We start from the raw sequence: 17121 nt of genomic DNA, 5'->3' as shown, positions 1-17121 counted from the left end.
TGAGTATAGAAACCGGAGAAAAGAACAGGAGAGAAAATTGAACATACTTGTAGATTTGGTAACTTGTCCTTATTTTGAGACCACCTTTGATAAAGTTGATCAGATTTTCATCCTTTAAAAGAAAAGAAAATCCATTTGTCACAAAAAAACCACACACACACACACACACTCTCTCTCTCTCTCTAGGTGATCTAGCACAGCAAGTGCAGCTAAATAATCCAACAGACATGCAGCACTCCAGCCTCTTAACTATAACTTATTTTTAATGTAGACACTTTACAATGTTTCAATACATTTAAGTATTATCATCAGGCTACAGACATGATCTAACAGCAGGTTTAAATAGCACAACCCACGGCTCACAGCCAGCATGCCCGCCCAGCCAGGAGACGCCTCCAGATGATGTCAGAATTTCCACGTTACCACTTAATTTGAGGGATTATTTGGTCAAAACATATACCCCTCCGGTTGATAGGTCCAAGAAATTGGGGTGTATACGTTGTTCATGTACCACTTGTAGGTATAGGATTCCTACCAAATTTTGTGCCCCTGTGGCCCTAGTTATATCGGAAAAACTGAGAGAACTTTTAAAGAAAGAATGGCGGGGGGGGGGGGGGGGATCTTGGTCTCCTACCATTACTAAATGGATAATTAGGCTGGAAACTGTTACACTTAAAGGTTTGCATGAGAGTATAGGTCTGAATAAATTATTGCATTGATTCAAATAATGTGGTGATCGCTGCTCTAACTCGTTTTTTTCTGTAATTAACCATTGCATATTGATTCATGTGATTTAATACCATACTAGGGTTATATCCTGCTCTGTTTGTATTCGGTGTTAAATGTGTTTTTTGTTTTTTTTGGTTATAGGTGTTGTTGCTATGTTGTACTTTATGTGTAGTAACGTGGAAATTATGACATCATCTGGAGGCATCTCCCGGCTGGGCGGGCACGCTGGCTGTGAGCCGTGGGTTGTGCTATTTAAACCTGCTGTTTGATCATGTCTGTAGCCTGATGATAATACTTAAATGTATTACCATCAGGCTGAAGTATCTAAATTAAAAAGAAGTTATATTTAAGAGGCCAGAGTGCTGCACGTCATAGGCCACACACTTCTAGTCACTGAATAAATATAATTGCATGTCCAGTAATATTCAAGTTATGCACTTTTTCTGATCAAATCCATCATCTCATTATTGTTTAATAATACACATGTAGAAGTAGCATATAATGACCACCTTATGTAAGCAAGCTGTTCTGAGCTAGGACTCTTGCCAGCAAGGCACAGATGCAGCTACCTGATACTATTTCCTTCATGTCAGCCATGAACCCACATTGACCTCATGCGGCAGACACTGGAAGTCTGGCTATCTTGTGCATATCAGAATCCATTGCTTTGTTAGTACTGTATATAGCATATTGATAGCTCATTTTTAAAATGTTACAAAATCAGCATCCAAAACGCAATAACATTTAATATAATAAAGCAATAAAACATCGGACTGTTAAATGGTCATAAGTGTATCTTATAAAATCAAGTACTGTGTAACAATATTTGTATATTCTGGATCTACTAGATTCATTCAAACCCAGCGACCATTTGTTTGTTACCCACACAAATGTCAAGGCAGGCTTCTGCAGGAGGCGCTTCTGCAGGAGGCACTCCTGCCCCAGTGGAGCTTACACTCTATATTCCCTACCACATGTACACACAAACACAAACAGACATTCTAGGGTTCATTTTGTTAGGAGCCAAATAACCTACCAGTATATGTTTGGATTGTGGAAGGAAACTGGAGTACCCGGAGTAAACCCACGCAAGTAAAGGGAGAATATACAAACTCCGCACAGTTAGGGCCATGGTGGGAATCGAACCCATGACCTCAGTGCTGTGAGGTAATAATGCTAACCATTACACCATCCGTACTGCCCATGTACATACACACACACACACACACATATATATAGCCTACTCCATGTACAGTAAGTATGCAGTGCATCTCTGAACTGTAACACTGACTGCCCTGTTACATAACAGGGAGAATCCTTGTCAGCAAGGAGCAGCCAGCTACCTGATACTATTTCCTTCATGTCAGCTAAACAGAGGTCACGCTGACCTCCTTCATGAGACAGTAAAAGCTTGGCTATCACTTGCATTACACAATCCATTTCCAATAGATGCACAGTGCAAATACATTGCATATTAAACAATCCCAAACCTTTACATGACAATAATAAAACCATAAAACCTGGATTTTAACGGACAATGTATTTATTGGAAAACTAACTAGTATATTCACTGCATAAAAAATCTCTAATGGATACATAGTTTTCATATTTAGGATCATTTTCAGACACAACGGTGCTGCTGTGTAAAGCTATAAATTTGTAGCAGAGATTATATTTCAGGAAAAAAAAATCTATATACACCGATAGATTCACAGCCACTTTATTTATATTAAAGGTTTCTCAAACATGGATTTAATTTATTTATAAAAAAAAAAGCAACATCTTCCATTACCTGCACAAATGTCAAGGCAGCCTTCTGCAGGAGGCACTCTGCGTAGCAGATCTCCGCATGCATTTCCTCTGAGGAACAAAGGAGGACAGGATCAGGGAAATGTGAAGGACATGGCTACAATACACAGCGGCTGAAATTAGATTCGGAGCAGCCCGAGGATCATTTGAAGAGGTTGGCTAGTAAGTCAGGATTACAGTTCTGCAGATACAACAGCAAATTGACCACAACAGTCGGCCACAACTTTTCACCCTGTTTTTATGTTATTCAAACCCAGGGACAAACCTGCTTTATCAGTACTTAGTTTGGTTTGATATCTTATTTTCTCATTAGCATGAAACCACCTTTCCCTAATTCAACTAACAAATTATTATTTAGTTTATAATAAAGTCTGCAAAAGTCTAGTGACATGAGACTGTGCAACCATTGACTCATGAATAATTTTAATTGCAAAGTCTTTTATTGTATGCTTACACATTGTAAGAGAGAGAAAAAAAAGACGCACAGACTTATACATTGACTATTGAATGAAAACAATTAACATGGCTATGCAGTAACATATGCCAGTAATGGACCATTGCCATCACAGCTCCAGGGTGGCTATGAAGGGTGCTTGCATATTCAGCTCTGGCGCTAGTTGTAGTCGAGGGGGGAGTACCATTTTATGTTCGGATCTCCATCTACCCTAAGGGATGTCAGTTGTATTTAGAGAGTACAAATGTATGGCCGGGTAGCTAGTGCAAGGTTTCCTCTGCACCCCAAAGACATTTCTAGAAGAAAAAAATAATAATTGGTAATTAAGGTAATTCTTAAAGTCCGTTATGTGGTGAGGCTTCTGTTTGTACACATTTTATGATTGGCAGCCACCAACACTGGGGCATCCCTGCAAGTGTACGGAGGTACTGGAGGGTGCCACGGCACACAGTTTGGGAACCACTGCCCTAAGCACTTACCCATTAAGGGGACTAGGAAGAACTAAATAGCTTTTCAGAGCTGCTCCTGGTTGTAATAATAATTAAGAAGGACATTTTTTTTTTCTTTGTTCCCTTGAAGTAAAAGCAACCTGCTCAGCATCGTGTAGCCTGTGGGCTGGCCAAAGTGATTGAACCCCTGTAAAATCAAGATTCATACAGCTCTGCATGGCTAGCACAAGGGCCACTAAGTATACGGCATGAGGTCTTCAGAATATTTTGTCAAAGAAACTGGAGGCTGGAAGCTTCCCGAGGAGTAGAATATCTTATTTATCTCCTCGGTGGTATGCTTTCAGATCCTCAAAAAACGTACTTGCCAGACTGTTACAATATGGAAAATATATAGTAGAAAATATTTTTAATGGCATATATTTATTTTTGTGAAAAACTATTTTTCTTTTTAAAATTGAACCTTCTCCTTACATTATCCTAAAAGGAATCTTCCACTAGACAATTTTATTATTACCTTCAGATAGTTGTTCCCCTGTATGTTTTGACACAAGATTCGATAAGGACTCCACCACAGAATTTCTCTTCCTGAACCTGACAAAAACAATTAATAATAAATGAACAATAAAAGATTGATTGAACTTCGCTTGCAGGTAAAGCATAATGCAGACTTCTGAAAGCCTTCTCTATAAAGGTGTATAATACCTAGAGAGTAATATATATATATATATATATATATATATATACATATATATATATATATACACACACATACACACACATATACATATATACACACACACACACACACACACACACACACTTATATATTTGCAACACAAGGTTTTTCACCAGCATCTGGGACAGATTACTGCTGGGTGTTGTGTATGGGTGTGGTATGGGACTCCGACAGTCGGGATCCCGACAGTCATTATCCCGACTGGCCGGAGTCAGACAGCATGGCGAGCGCAAAAAAGCCCTATGCGAGCCACCTATTCTATTCTCCCTCTATGGGGGTCGTGGACCCCACGAGGGAAAATAGCGGGTGTCCGTCGGGTACCCGACTGTCGGCATTTTGACGTCGGGTAAATGACTGTCGGGATCCCGACTGTCGGGAACCCGTCCGGCACCCGTTGTGTATAGCTTTGCAGCACCTCTTTCCTAATGACTGTGGCCGATGGCTTCTGACCATTTACTTTGGGCTAAGTGCTGCAGGGTAGCAGTTATTTCTTCTCAATTTAAGCTGGTGAAAGTTGGATCCAGCATGGCAGTTAGGTATCACTTTGCTTATCACTGTGCAATGTAGTACTGTATATCAGCAGTGCCATAAATCTGTCCTTTGTAAACTACTTCAATATATTTTTGCATAAGGCAAAATGTAGTGCTCTATATAAGCTAAGGAAACAGGAAAGTGCTTATGTTAAAATATACAGTATAAAGTGAGATTTACTAAGAATAGAATAGAATCAACGGTACTCTTTACTTAGATGGGCGCCCGTCGTGGTGATCGCGGGTACATTTATGTCTGCCCGCGACGCGACCGACGCGATGCCCGCGATTTCCCATTGAAACCCATGTTAAACATGGAAATCGCGTCGGTCGCGTCGCGGCTGGCCATAAATGTACCCGCGATGCCCGCGACGCGATGCTCCCGATTTGCCATAGGAATCAATGTTAAAAGGCCCGATGGACACGATTTTACTGTTCAATGCCTCAATGGACCCGATTTGGCCATAGGAATCAATGTTAAATGGGCCACAGAGCCCAAATAGGCACAATTAACCCTTAAAATGTCCCCCCAAATTTTTAACGCCACCCCACGATCCACGCCAACCCGAAGCGTGGCGAGCGCAGCGAGCCCGCGAGGGGCGGCGGTACGCGTCCTCCGACCTTTTCATGCCCTACTATCCACTAGGGCGTGGAGTGAGAATAGAATAGTGTGGCGAGCGCAGCGAGCCACCGAGCCCGAAGCGTGGCGAGCGCAGCGAGCCCCGCGAGGGGACGCGGATACCTTCACAGTTATACGCGTCCCCTCGCGGGCTTCACAGTTGTCGGTGGCGACGCGGACACCTGTGAAGCCCGCGAGGGGACGCGTTTACCTGTGAAGGTATCCGCGTGCGCTCGCCACGCTTCGGGCTCGGTGGCTTGCTGCGCTCGCCACACTATTCTATTCTCACTCCACGCCCTAGTGGATAGTAGGGCATGAAAAGGTCGGAGGACGCGTACCGCCGCCGCTCGCCACGCTTCGGGTTGGCGTGGATCGTGGGGTGGCGTTAAAAATTTGGGGGGACATTTTAAGGGTTAATTGTGCCTATTTGGGCTCTGTGGCCCATTTAACATTGATTCCTATGGCCAAATCGCGGGCATTGAGGCATTTTACATGAAAATCGCGTTCAATCAGCCTTTTTAACATTGTTCCCTATGGGAAAATCGCGGTCATCGCGGGTAGCAGATTTTTATGTACCCGCGATTTACCCGCGATGCCCGTGATTTTTACCCCCGACGCCCGCGATTTCAATCGCTGGCGCCCATCTAGGTAAAGAGTACCGAATCAACTTTATTGGCCATGTGTGCTTGCGCACACTAGGAATTTTTTGTGGATTACAGTGCAGCATCAAGCAGGGATGAAAAGGGCAGGAGGGAGACATTACATATATTACATGAAGACATTACAAGCATTTCATTTCTAGCTATGACTATGGTGGTCAGGTCGCCAAGTAGGGACACGTTGTTTGGCTGCTGATATTGGGATTGCATTTGCTTTGATTGGATTGTTCAGGTGATGGACGGCCAACGGAAAGAAGCTTCTTGCGGATCTGGACGTTTTGACGGAGATGGACCTGAACCGTCTTCTGGATGGTAGGATGTGGAACAGGTTGTGACCAGGATGCAGCTTGTCGTTTGCGATCTTCTCAGCACGTTTCCTTACCCTGGATGAGAACAGATCCCTTATCCGGGGGAGGTCGGTCCCTATGATCCTTTCCGCAGTCTTCACTACCCTCTGCGGTTTTTGTTTGTCGTTCTCGCTTGCGCCACCGTACCAGATTGTGATCGAGGAACATAAGACAGACTCCACGATGGCGGTGTAGAATACGCACAGCAGCTCCTGTGGGATGTTGAATTTCCTGAGTTGCCTCAGGAAGAACAGGCGCTGTTGGGCCTTTTTGATGTCTGTGGTTATGTTTAATCCCCATCTTAGGTCATTGGACATGGTTGTCCCTAGGAATTTGAAGGAATCAACCCGCGACACCACTGCGTTGACTATTGTTAGCGGGGCTAGTGCATTTGTTTTTTTCCTGTAGTCGACCACCATCTCAACTGTTTTGGTGGGGTTTAGATCGAGGATGTTGCTGCTGCACCACTGTGTCAGCTTCTGCATGCCTGTACGCGGTCTCGTCACCATCCTTGATTAGGCCGATGATAGTGGTGTCATCTGCGAATTTGATGATTTTCACTGACTGCTCAGCTGAGGTGCAGTCATTCGTGTAGAGAGAGAAGAGCAGAGGGGAGAGAACGCATCCTTGGGGGGCTCCAGTACTGATTGTTCGTGTGCTGGACGAGAAGGCGCCGGCTTTGACCACCTGTTCCCTTGCCGTTAGAAAGTCCACTATCCATGAGCATGTTGATCCTGGAACTCCTAAGGAGAGGAGTTTTGGCTGCAGGATGCCGGGAACGATATTATTAAATGCTGAGCTGAGGTGAGAGTTCGTCACTTCTCTCAGGTGCTTCGGTACTAGTCTTTCAAATGCTTTCATGGCCACTGAGGTTAGTGCAATTGTAATAAAACATGTCCATGCAAGAGTTCAAGTTTTATTTGCTATAGTTCCAATGAAGAATTTACAAAGACTGTAATGGAAGCATGTCAACCAACACTCCGATCAAATTTGAAAATGTTCCCAAAATTATTTGTCTGATTTTGTTTTTGAGGTAGAAGTTCTGTTCCTACCAAAAAGCCACCACACCGCACAATACATTGACCATAACTGACCGAACCATTAGTGTACCCTAAACTCTGCAAAACGCAAACTTACAAACACAGGGCGGAATGACAAAGCAAAAACTGAACAAAAGATTGTATCTAAGTCTGCTCACTACAATACAGAGAATTTTCCAAAGTACTAGCGCAGTAGTGAAAAAATTTTTCTTATCACTTGGGATCTTCTATTTTCTGTATCAGATCCTTTCTGGTGTCTAATGGAAACTGACTTACAGTGAAATTCTAGCAGGTGTACCCGTAGCAGTTTCTTTAAGGACACTTCAATTTCTCAGGAGAATATACAGCATGAAACAAACTTACATGAGCTTCCAATCACGCGTGCACATCAAGGTTTCTTTGTCTTAGGATGATGACGGACCCAAATTGCAGGTAAAGTATTTATTTGCACAACAATCCAGGTATTCCAACATGGAAAAAAAGGTTAACCTTTTTTTCCATGTTGGAATACCTGGATTGTTGAGAAGTTATTCTCCTGAGAAATTGAAGTGTCCTTAAAGAAACTGCTACGGGTACACCTGCTAGAATTTCACTGTAAGTCAGTTTCCATTAGACACCAGAAAGGATCTGATACAGAAAATAGAAGATCCCAAGTGATAAGAAAAAATTTTTCACTACTGCGCTAGTACTTTGGAAAATTCTCTGTATTGTATATGTCTCAAATTGGGTTAGGGCGTTAACCCTCTCCATAGTACACAGCTGCACCTCATCCAGCGCTGGGTTCTCACAAAACCTTTCTCTCTGTAAGTCTGCTCACTGTATTTCATATTTTGTGATTTTTTCATATTACAATAAATATAGAGTAGTAAGTAAAGACTGTACTTTTGACACGTCTGCAAAGCTTCTTTCATTGTACCAATTCCCATCTGGATATCTTGTGGCTCAAACGTCATTGCGGACTGCATAACCAAGATGGTACTATATCCAAGAGCGTGATACATACTGTCTTTAGACCTGTGGAGGCAAAACCATGTATTAAAATGTATTCTAATTTGGTAATACTTAAAACTGACCACCCCCCCCCCCCCCACCCAAAAAAAAAAGTTCATATAATAAGTAACACTTTCACAGTTATATTTGGAGATACCAACATATGATAGCTGCTGGGGAAACAGCAATGATTTGAACCAGTGGTTCTCATCCTCGGTCCTCGAGTACCCTCAACAGTTTCCAGGTCTCAACATAGAATCCCAAGTGAAATAATTAGCTCCACTTGTGGAATGAGTAATGAGTACACACTTCTCCCTGAGAACTATGTAGTCTCAAAGCACCTGATGATCATTACATGATCTCAGCACAAACCCACCATGCATGTAGAACAAATCATAATTGGCTAGAATTATCCCTTTAGTTACAGTACCCCCACGCTAAAGTGAATTAAACAACAATTTGCACAGTCCATCTACATTGTTAGATTGCTCACATAGTGTAGAAGAATTATAAGTCTAGACCTAGACTAATTCTGGGTACACACCTATACAATTATGGTCAAGGACCAACCAATAACAGGTCATTGAGCTGACCATTGTATAGATTAGTATTTGTGTAATATCTGGGCACCCGATGTTTTGATCGGGTCGGAAAAATCGCATTGTATGCAACCAAATCGCATGCGATGCGATGCACTCGATTTTCCATTGGATTCAATGTTAAATGGTCCCTGTTCATACCCCCACTATCCAAGTGGGCATGGAGCTGATTTTATATAGCGTGGAGAGTGTAGCGAGCCCCCGAGCCCTACAGTGGCGAGCCCCGCGAGGGGACGCGGAATACATGTTAAGTAATCCGCGTCCCCTCGCGGGGCTCGCCACCCTATATAAAATCAACTCCATGCCCACTTGGATAGTGGGGGTATGAACAGGGACCATTTAACATTGAATCCAATGGAAAATCGCGTTGATCGCATCGCATGCGATTTGGTTGCATGCGATGCGATTTTCCCGAAAATCGCGTTGCATCACATCTGATTGTATGCCTTAAGTTAATTTGCAGCCTTGAGAGTCCACCAAACCCCGCCCAGCGAAAGACCGCCCCCCTGCCGCCCCCTCAAAGTGCGGCTTCGCCCGAACAGTTGCGAATGGATGTTTTGCATAAACATCCATTCGCATGGCTCGGGTAACCGGCCACATCTTTCGATGGCCACCGACCATCGAATGATGTTTAGCGTGCACGTATATATAAGTGACTTTTCAGTTGCGTATATATGCGTGCACGCTGGCGTGGATAGGGCGAGGCAGCTGACATCGGGTGATGTCAGCCACCCGCCCCCCACACCCACGTCACTGCCTCATTTCCATGAGAACGCCCATGGAACGCTGGGCGTTCCCATATGGTAATGGGGCAGTCCGGCGCCCCCCGCCCATCTCCGCCCCCCCCCCACGCCGCCGTGGGTGCACGCACCAATACGCCTGCACATGCGCAGATACCCGCCTGCGCAGACGCACAACATCGGTACTGCGTGCGAATGCACACAGTACCGAACGGATCTGAATCAGGCCCATAATCTCCCTATATAGAACAAAAAACTTATTTTATGGGGAACTCTTGAATATTTTGTTGATAAAATTTAACTTTAAATACAAATAAAAAAAAATATATATATATATATAATATTATACACACACATATATACACACAAAGTTGTGCTCATAAGTTTACATACCCTAGCAGATTTTGTGATTTTCTGGCCATTTGTCAGAGACTATGAATGATAACTCACAAACTTTTCTTTTACTCATGGTTAGTGGTTGGGTGAAGCCATTTATTGTCAAACAACTGTGTTTACTATTTTTTAAATCATAATGACAACAGAAACTATCCAAATGACCCTGATCAAAAGTTTACATACCCTGAAAATTTTGGCCTCATAACATGCACACAAGTTGACATAAACGGGTTTGAATGGCTTATAAACGTAACCATCCTCACCTGTGATCTGTTTGTTTGTAACCAGTGTGTGTGTATAAAAGGTCACTGAGTTTCTGGTGTCAAGAAAGACCCTTGCATCTTTCATCCAATGCTGCACTGACGTGTCTGCATTCTGAGTCATGGGGAAAGCAAAATAATTATCAAAGGATCTGCGGGAAAAGGTAATTGAACTGTATAAAACAGGAAAGGCATATAAAAAGATGTCCAAGCAATTGAGAATGCCAATCAGCAGTGTTCAAAGTCTAATTAAGAAGTGGAAAATGAGGGATTTTGTGGAAACCAAATCACGTTCAGGTAGACCAACAAAAATTTCAGCCACAACTGCCAGGAAAATTGTTAGGGTTGCAAAGAAAAATCCACAAATAAATTCAGCTGAAATACAGGACTCTGAAAAAAAGTGGTGTGTTTGTTTCAAGATGCACAATAAGGAGGCATTTGAAGAAAATGGACTGCATGGTCGAGTCGCCATAAGAAAGCCATTACTATGCAAATGCCCCAAAGCATCCTGCTTACAATACCCCAAACAGCACAGAGAGTAGCCTCAAAACTTCTGGAACAAAGTCATTTGGAGTGATGAGACCAAAATGTAACTTTTTGGTCTCAACCATAAATGTTACATTTGGAGAGGAGTCAACAAGGCCTATGATGAAAGGTACACCATTCCTACTGTCAAACTCAGAGGTGGATCTCTGATCGTTTGGGGGATGTGTGAGTTACAAAGGCACTGGAAACTTGGTCAAAATTGATGGCAAGATGAATGCAGCATGTTATTAGAAAATACTGGAGCAAAATTTGCACTCATCATGGGACGTACTTGGATGTTCCAACATGACAATGATCCAAAACACAAGGCCAAATCGACCTGTCATTGGCTACAGCAGAATAAAGTGAAGGTTCTGGAGTGGCCATCTCAGTCTCCTGACCTCAAAATGATTGAGCCACCCTGGGGAGATCTCAAATGTGCAGTTCATGCAAGACAGCCAAAGAATACGGTATACAGGAACTGGAGGCTTTTTGCCTAGAAGAATGAGCAGCTTTACCATCTGAGAAAATATAGAGCCTCATCCACAACTACCACAAAAGTTGTCATTGATGTTAAAGGGGGAAATACACGGTATTAAGAACTGGGGTATGTAAACTTTTGACCAGGGTAATTTGGGTAGTTTCTGTTGTCATTATGATATAAAGAGAATGATATAATTTCAGATCGTTCTGGAGTAAAAAGACAAAGGGCCTCCTGTTTCCCTTTAATCCTTCTTGATAAATCTATAGTGTAATAAACAACTAGATTGGTTTTGTGGATATAAGCTTATTATTAGCTTATTTCCAGGTATGTATGCAGAACCATTAACCAATAAATGGCTCCCCACACTCCTGCAATAGTAAGAATCGGTAGGTTGCATCGTAGGTGTGGTTTAATACTTTACAAGCTGACCTTCCAAATCCTCTAAATGCCTGTACACACCGAGCTATTTGTTGCACAGTGTGCATGTAGCTACAGGTAAGCTGTGTACAATGTAATTAGCAGATATGGAGCATTTACCTGGTCAGCAGAGTGATTGCAAAGGTGTGTACCTCACGTAAGGCTCATGTGTTCTGGTTGTCACCGAAAAGATGGTAATCTTTAAATGGGAGGTGTTTTTATCTTGCATACATTTATACTATTAAGGACATTTAATTAAATAGAGTATTTATTTGCAGGAATTTCACTGTACTATACTTATATGAAACAAAAACAAAGACAACCTACAAAAAATAAGCTTGTCCCACTAAAGGGGCCTACACACGCAGCGATTTGCTGAGCGGCCGATCGCTCAGAATGCTCAGCACATAAGGATGTGCCAGCGATGTGTGCTGATCGATCTGTCAGGGACAGTGATCTCCGGTGAAAAAGAAAATGTCCCTAAATCGCTACATTACACTATAATGATTATCAGCTCCTACTGTATGCAGGGCCGGTGCAAGAGTTTGTGGCACCCTAGGCAAAACTTCTGTGCGCCTCTTCAGTGTTCCCCCGCCACCACCATCCCCCCCCTGGTTGGGAGCGCTCAGACGGCTCACCTTGAACGTGTTGCGGCAGCGGGTAACATCCAGGATGCCGGCCGAGGAGGAATCGGAGCCGGGCGAGCTGTCTGACGGAGTGGCAGCCGGGGATGTGTCCGGGGGCTCCGGCCTATGGGAGCGCACAGTGTAGCAGCACTACAGGTGACAGGCGCAGGCCAGAATAGCTATGCCGTTGGGCAGCTTGAAGGCGGGTTGGGGCAGGTAGCCCAGGTCGCCGTTGATCTCCTGTCCCCGGCCTCCTCCTCAGCTTCCTCCCCTTCCTCGGTCAGGTCCTCTTCCAAGAGGTGGAAGGCAGTAGGACTCCCCTGGCCGCCGATATCCTCCGGCCCACCCATTTGCTGCGCCCGGCCACCCTCAGCAGCTGTCCCAGGAGCAGTGCAGCGGGCACCGCCTGGCCCTGGTGATGCGCTCTGTGGTGAGGGTGGCTACAACCTGCTCCACAAGCGCCTCCCCTGCCTTGACCCATTATATTGAATTGCTGGGCTGAAGAGGCGCCCTCCAGTGGTCGGCGCCCTAGGCAGCTGCCTAAAGCTGCCTAGTGGTAGTGCTGGCCCTGACTGTATGTCCCCATGCTAAATCAGCCATTTGATTTTGATCACTGGATTAGATTGACTTTTTTTTTTTTAACTACAAAAGAGTTCAAATTAATTATTTGATTACCAGTTTCCTATTTTTAAATGACTATTATTTCCTGGATGTTCCACATACAGTACAGGCAGATCTCTTTAGTTGTGTTATGCATAGTTGTACAACTAAATATAAGATGACTACTGAAAGTTTTAATCTACAATAGTGCAAGGTTTGTTCTTAAAGAGAAGAGAAATGCTAAATTTTATAAATAGCAGGGTCACTTGAAATAAGGTTGACATGAATGGTATTCCTGAAAACAAAAACATATACATATATATACATATATATATATATATATATATATATATATACACACACACACACACACACACACACACATATATATATTAAATCCACTTACCAAGGGCGTAATAATTCAAGAGCTTCTGAAAACTTGTTATTTAGAAATAAGTTAAGAGCCAAGGTGCATTCTTTTAGGGAACTTCGGAGATCCATCTTGGAGGCCCTACGGCGAAAATAATGCAGATTTGTGAAGATATTTTATAGTCATGTTTGTGAGACACATTAACACTACTTGTATGAATTGAAAAACAACAAATAAAAAAATAAAAATAAATCGTAAAAAGTGCAGGCTCCTACACGGATTAAAGATGGGAAGGCATGGGAGGCTGGCACCAGACACAATATACAGTAGGATTTGGTAGGCCTTTTGGTAAAAAAAAATAATAATAATAATAAATGGAAACAAAAATAAATTCGCAGCTGGTGTAATTATATATATATATATATATATATATATATATATATATATATATATATATATATATATATATATATATATATATATATATATATATATATACCAATAAAGTACGGATTATTACCTGTTAGTACGCTTTCCTCTACTCCACCATGGCAGCCACATATGGGTTTTCCTCCAATTAGGTAGATATCTGGAAAGGGAACACAACAGCCAAAAAAACCTCCCCTTGACACGGCCCCTATAAAAGGCCCGCCCCTTCAGTGCTCTGTGTCTCAATTATATAGCTTCCGATACATTTCTAAATCATATTACGGGTGGGAAACTGCTGCCATGGTGGAGTAGAGGAAAGCGTACTAACAGGTAATAATCCGTACTTTCCTCTACCTCCCCATGGCAGCCACATATGGGTAATACCATAGCAATAATACAGTAGGGAGGGGAAACACCAAAAAAAAAATAAATGTTTTGTACTTAAAAGGATACGAGGTTATGTTCACCCCCTTATTCTCCTTTCTTTTTCCTCTTTTTTTTTTTTTTTTTATATCACCGCACTTAGGATTTTTCTGCCCAGTTTTGCGTCACTGGAGGCTCCTACATCCACTCTGTAGTGTTTCGAAAACGTGTGCGCCGAAGCCCAACACGCTGCTTTACAAAGTTCCTCTATTGAGGCTGCCCCTTTTTCTGCCCATGATGCTGCTACCGCTCTTGTCGAATGGGCCTTAATTCCTTTGGGCACCTCCATCTTCCTTATCTTATATGCTTCTGCTATGCATTCTTTAAGCCATCTTGCCAGTGTGGCCTTCGATGCACCTAATCCTTTATTTTTTCCTTCTGTCACTAAGAACAGTCTTTTTGACTTCCTCCAACCTTCCACTCTTTGGAGATAAATTATCAATGCTCTTTTCACGTCTAGAGTGTGGAGTCTTCTTTCCTTCTCATTTCCTGGATTAGCACAAAAAGCCGGCAGCACTATTTCTTGGTTGATATGAAACTGGGACACTACTTTTGGAAGGAAATTAGGGTTAGTTCTCAACACCACCTTATCCTGAAAGAAGTTGAGGAAAGGTTCCTCTGCCCAAAGTGCCTGTAGCTCCGAGACTCTTCTGGCAGATGTAATTGCAACCAGAAAAACAACCTTCATTGTCAACTTCTTGATAGGTATTTCCTGCAGTGGCTCAAAAGGCTCTTCCGTCAGTACGTTCAATACTAAATTCAAATCCCACGGAGCCATGGGGTTATGAAATTGCGGCCTTATCCTCCTTAATGCCTGCACGAACCTCCTTACATACTTGTCTTCAGATATTCTTGTATCCAGCATGGCTCCCAGTGCTGAAATCTGAACCCTTAACGAGCTGGCTGACAGCTTTTTTTCTAACCCTGTCTGCAGGAAGTCCAGAATTGTAGGTATCAGCCTAGGGTTCCTATGCCCTGCCTCGCAGAACTGCATGTAGGTTTTCCAAATCTTATAGTATGTGGCCGATGTATTAGACTTCCTTGCCTTGAGCAGCGTATTTATTACCTTCTGAGAAAACCCCTTTTCTACCAGTGTTCTGGTCTCAGTAGCCATGCCGTCAGACCCCAGTTGTCTGGCTGTGGCCTCGTGTAGCTCCCTTGCCTTAGCAGGTCTTCCCTGTCTGGAATCTTCCAGGGAACGTCCACCGCCATTCTCACTACTTTCCGAAACCACGCTCTCCTCGGCCAGGAAGGCAGTATTACTATTACCGTTGCCTCTTCTCTTTGTATTTTGTTGAGCAACTTCGATATTACCGGGAACGGAGGGAAGACGTACGCCAGGCCTGTGTCCCACTGCGCCGTAAGAGCATCTACTTGACTTGCCCCTTTCTCCCAGTGCCTTGACATGAAGGTGGGTACCTTGGCATTGGCTCTTGTGGCCATGAGATCTATCACTGGACACCCCCATCTTCGCACTATGAGTTGAAAGACCTCCTGGGACAGCTCCCATTCTCCGGCTCTTATTGCCCTTCTGCTCAGCGCATCCGCTGCCTGGTTTTGTTTTCCTGCTATGAACACTGCCGTGATGTTCTTTACGTTTAGTTCTGCCCATTGCAACAGTTCTTCTACGGCCTTCATCATGCTCCTGCTCCTCGTTCCTCCTTGCTTGCAAATATATGCTACCACTGACTTGTTGTCTGATCTGATTATTACTTCTTTTTTGTATAACCTGTCCTCGAAGCTTTGACATGCTAGATATACCGCATACATTTCTCTTAGGTTGGAGTGGAGCCTGCTGCAATGCTTGTTCCATTCTCCTTGCGCTGCCTGCTCTTGGCAGACCGCCCCCCAGCCTGATTGACTGGCATCGGTTGTGACTACAACCTGCTCGCCTGTTAAAAATGACCTTCCTTTTGACATTCTCCTTGGATCCATCCACCATCGCAGGTCTTCTTTTGCCTTCTTTGATATATGCACTTCTTGTGACAGGTTCTTTCCGTCGCCGTCCCATTGTGCTAACAGGCAATTCTGAAAAGCCCGCATGTGAAACCTTGCCCAGTTTATGGCTTCTAATGCCGCTGACATAAGGCCTAGTACTCTTACACAATCTCTGGTGCGTACCACTTTTCTCTTCAGAAGCCCTGCAACCTCTCTTCTCAGCTTGCAGCTTCTTTCCTCCGTCAGGCATATTGTCATCCTGACTGAATCTATTACAAACCCCAGATACTTTACTGTGTTGTCTGGTTCTAGTTGGCTTTTCTCTCGATTCACTATCCATCCGTGTTCTTGTAGGTATCTTATCACTCTGTCTGTATACTCTCTTGATTGCTCTGCAGACCTCGCCATGACAAGCAAGTCGTCCAGGTATGCCCATACTGGGATACCTTCCTTTCTTAGATTTGCTATCAGTACTATTAACACCTTTGTAAAGGTCCTTGGTGAAGTACACAGGCCGAATGGCAACGCTGTGAATTGATAAGTTACGCCTTTTAGGCGAAATCTTAAGTACTTCTGATGATACTGGTTTATCGGGATGTGCAGGTAAGCGTCCTTCAGATCTATTGTCGTCAAGAACGCGTTCTGTTTTATGTCTGGGAGTATCGTGCGTACTGACTCCATTTTGAACTTTTGTGTTTTTACAAAAGTATTTAGTCTTCTTAAATCTAGTATTGTTCTGAAGCCCCCCGTGGCTTTTTTCACCACGAAGAACCTGGACTGCCATCCTTCGTTCTCTTGGTCTTGTGGTACCCGTACTACCACTCCTTGATCTATCATATTTTGGAGGCTCTCTATCAGTGCCTTCCTCTCTTCTGGATCTTTCGGAATTGGTGACTCCTCCTTCCAGCGTCCTGGTGTCTTTATGAATTCTATTTTGTAACCGGATGAGATA

The 17121-nt window shown here is 43.4% G+C and overlaps 1 protein-coding gene across 2 annotated transcripts in view; it reads right to left on the bottom strand.

Moving 5' to 3' along the window:
• The window catches only part of TTC39B (tetratricopeptide repeat domain 39B), a 128178-nt gene that overhangs the window by 20002 nt on the left and 91055 nt on the right, over positions 1 to 17121 (bottom strand). For both annotated transcript variants that reach the window (XM_083185805.1, XM_083185815.1), the window contains 5 exons: positions 13416 to 13520; positions 8255 to 8386; positions 3956 to 4032; positions 2522 to 2589; positions 48 to 112 (listed from right to left, as the gene is read on the bottom strand). In XM_083185805.1, the coding sequence (XP_083041931.1) occupies positions 48 to 112; positions 2522 to 2589; positions 3956 to 4032; positions 8255 to 8386; positions 13416 to 13520 (447 nt within the window). The remainder of the gene's footprint in view (positions 1 to 47; positions 113 to 2521; positions 2590 to 3955; positions 4033 to 8254; positions 8387 to 13415; positions 13521 to 17121) is intronic.

The sequence above is a fragment of the Crinia signifera genome, chromosome 1 (assembly GCF_055691185.1).
Source record: "Crinia signifera chromosome 1, ASM5569118v1, whole genome shotgun sequence".
Classification (NCBI taxonomy): Eukaryota; Metazoa; Chordata; class Amphibia; order Anura; family Myobatrachidae; genus Crinia; species Crinia signifera.
The sequence above is the reverse complement of the archived record's forward strand: the minus strand, read 5'-3'. Positions and strand labels throughout refer to the sequence as shown.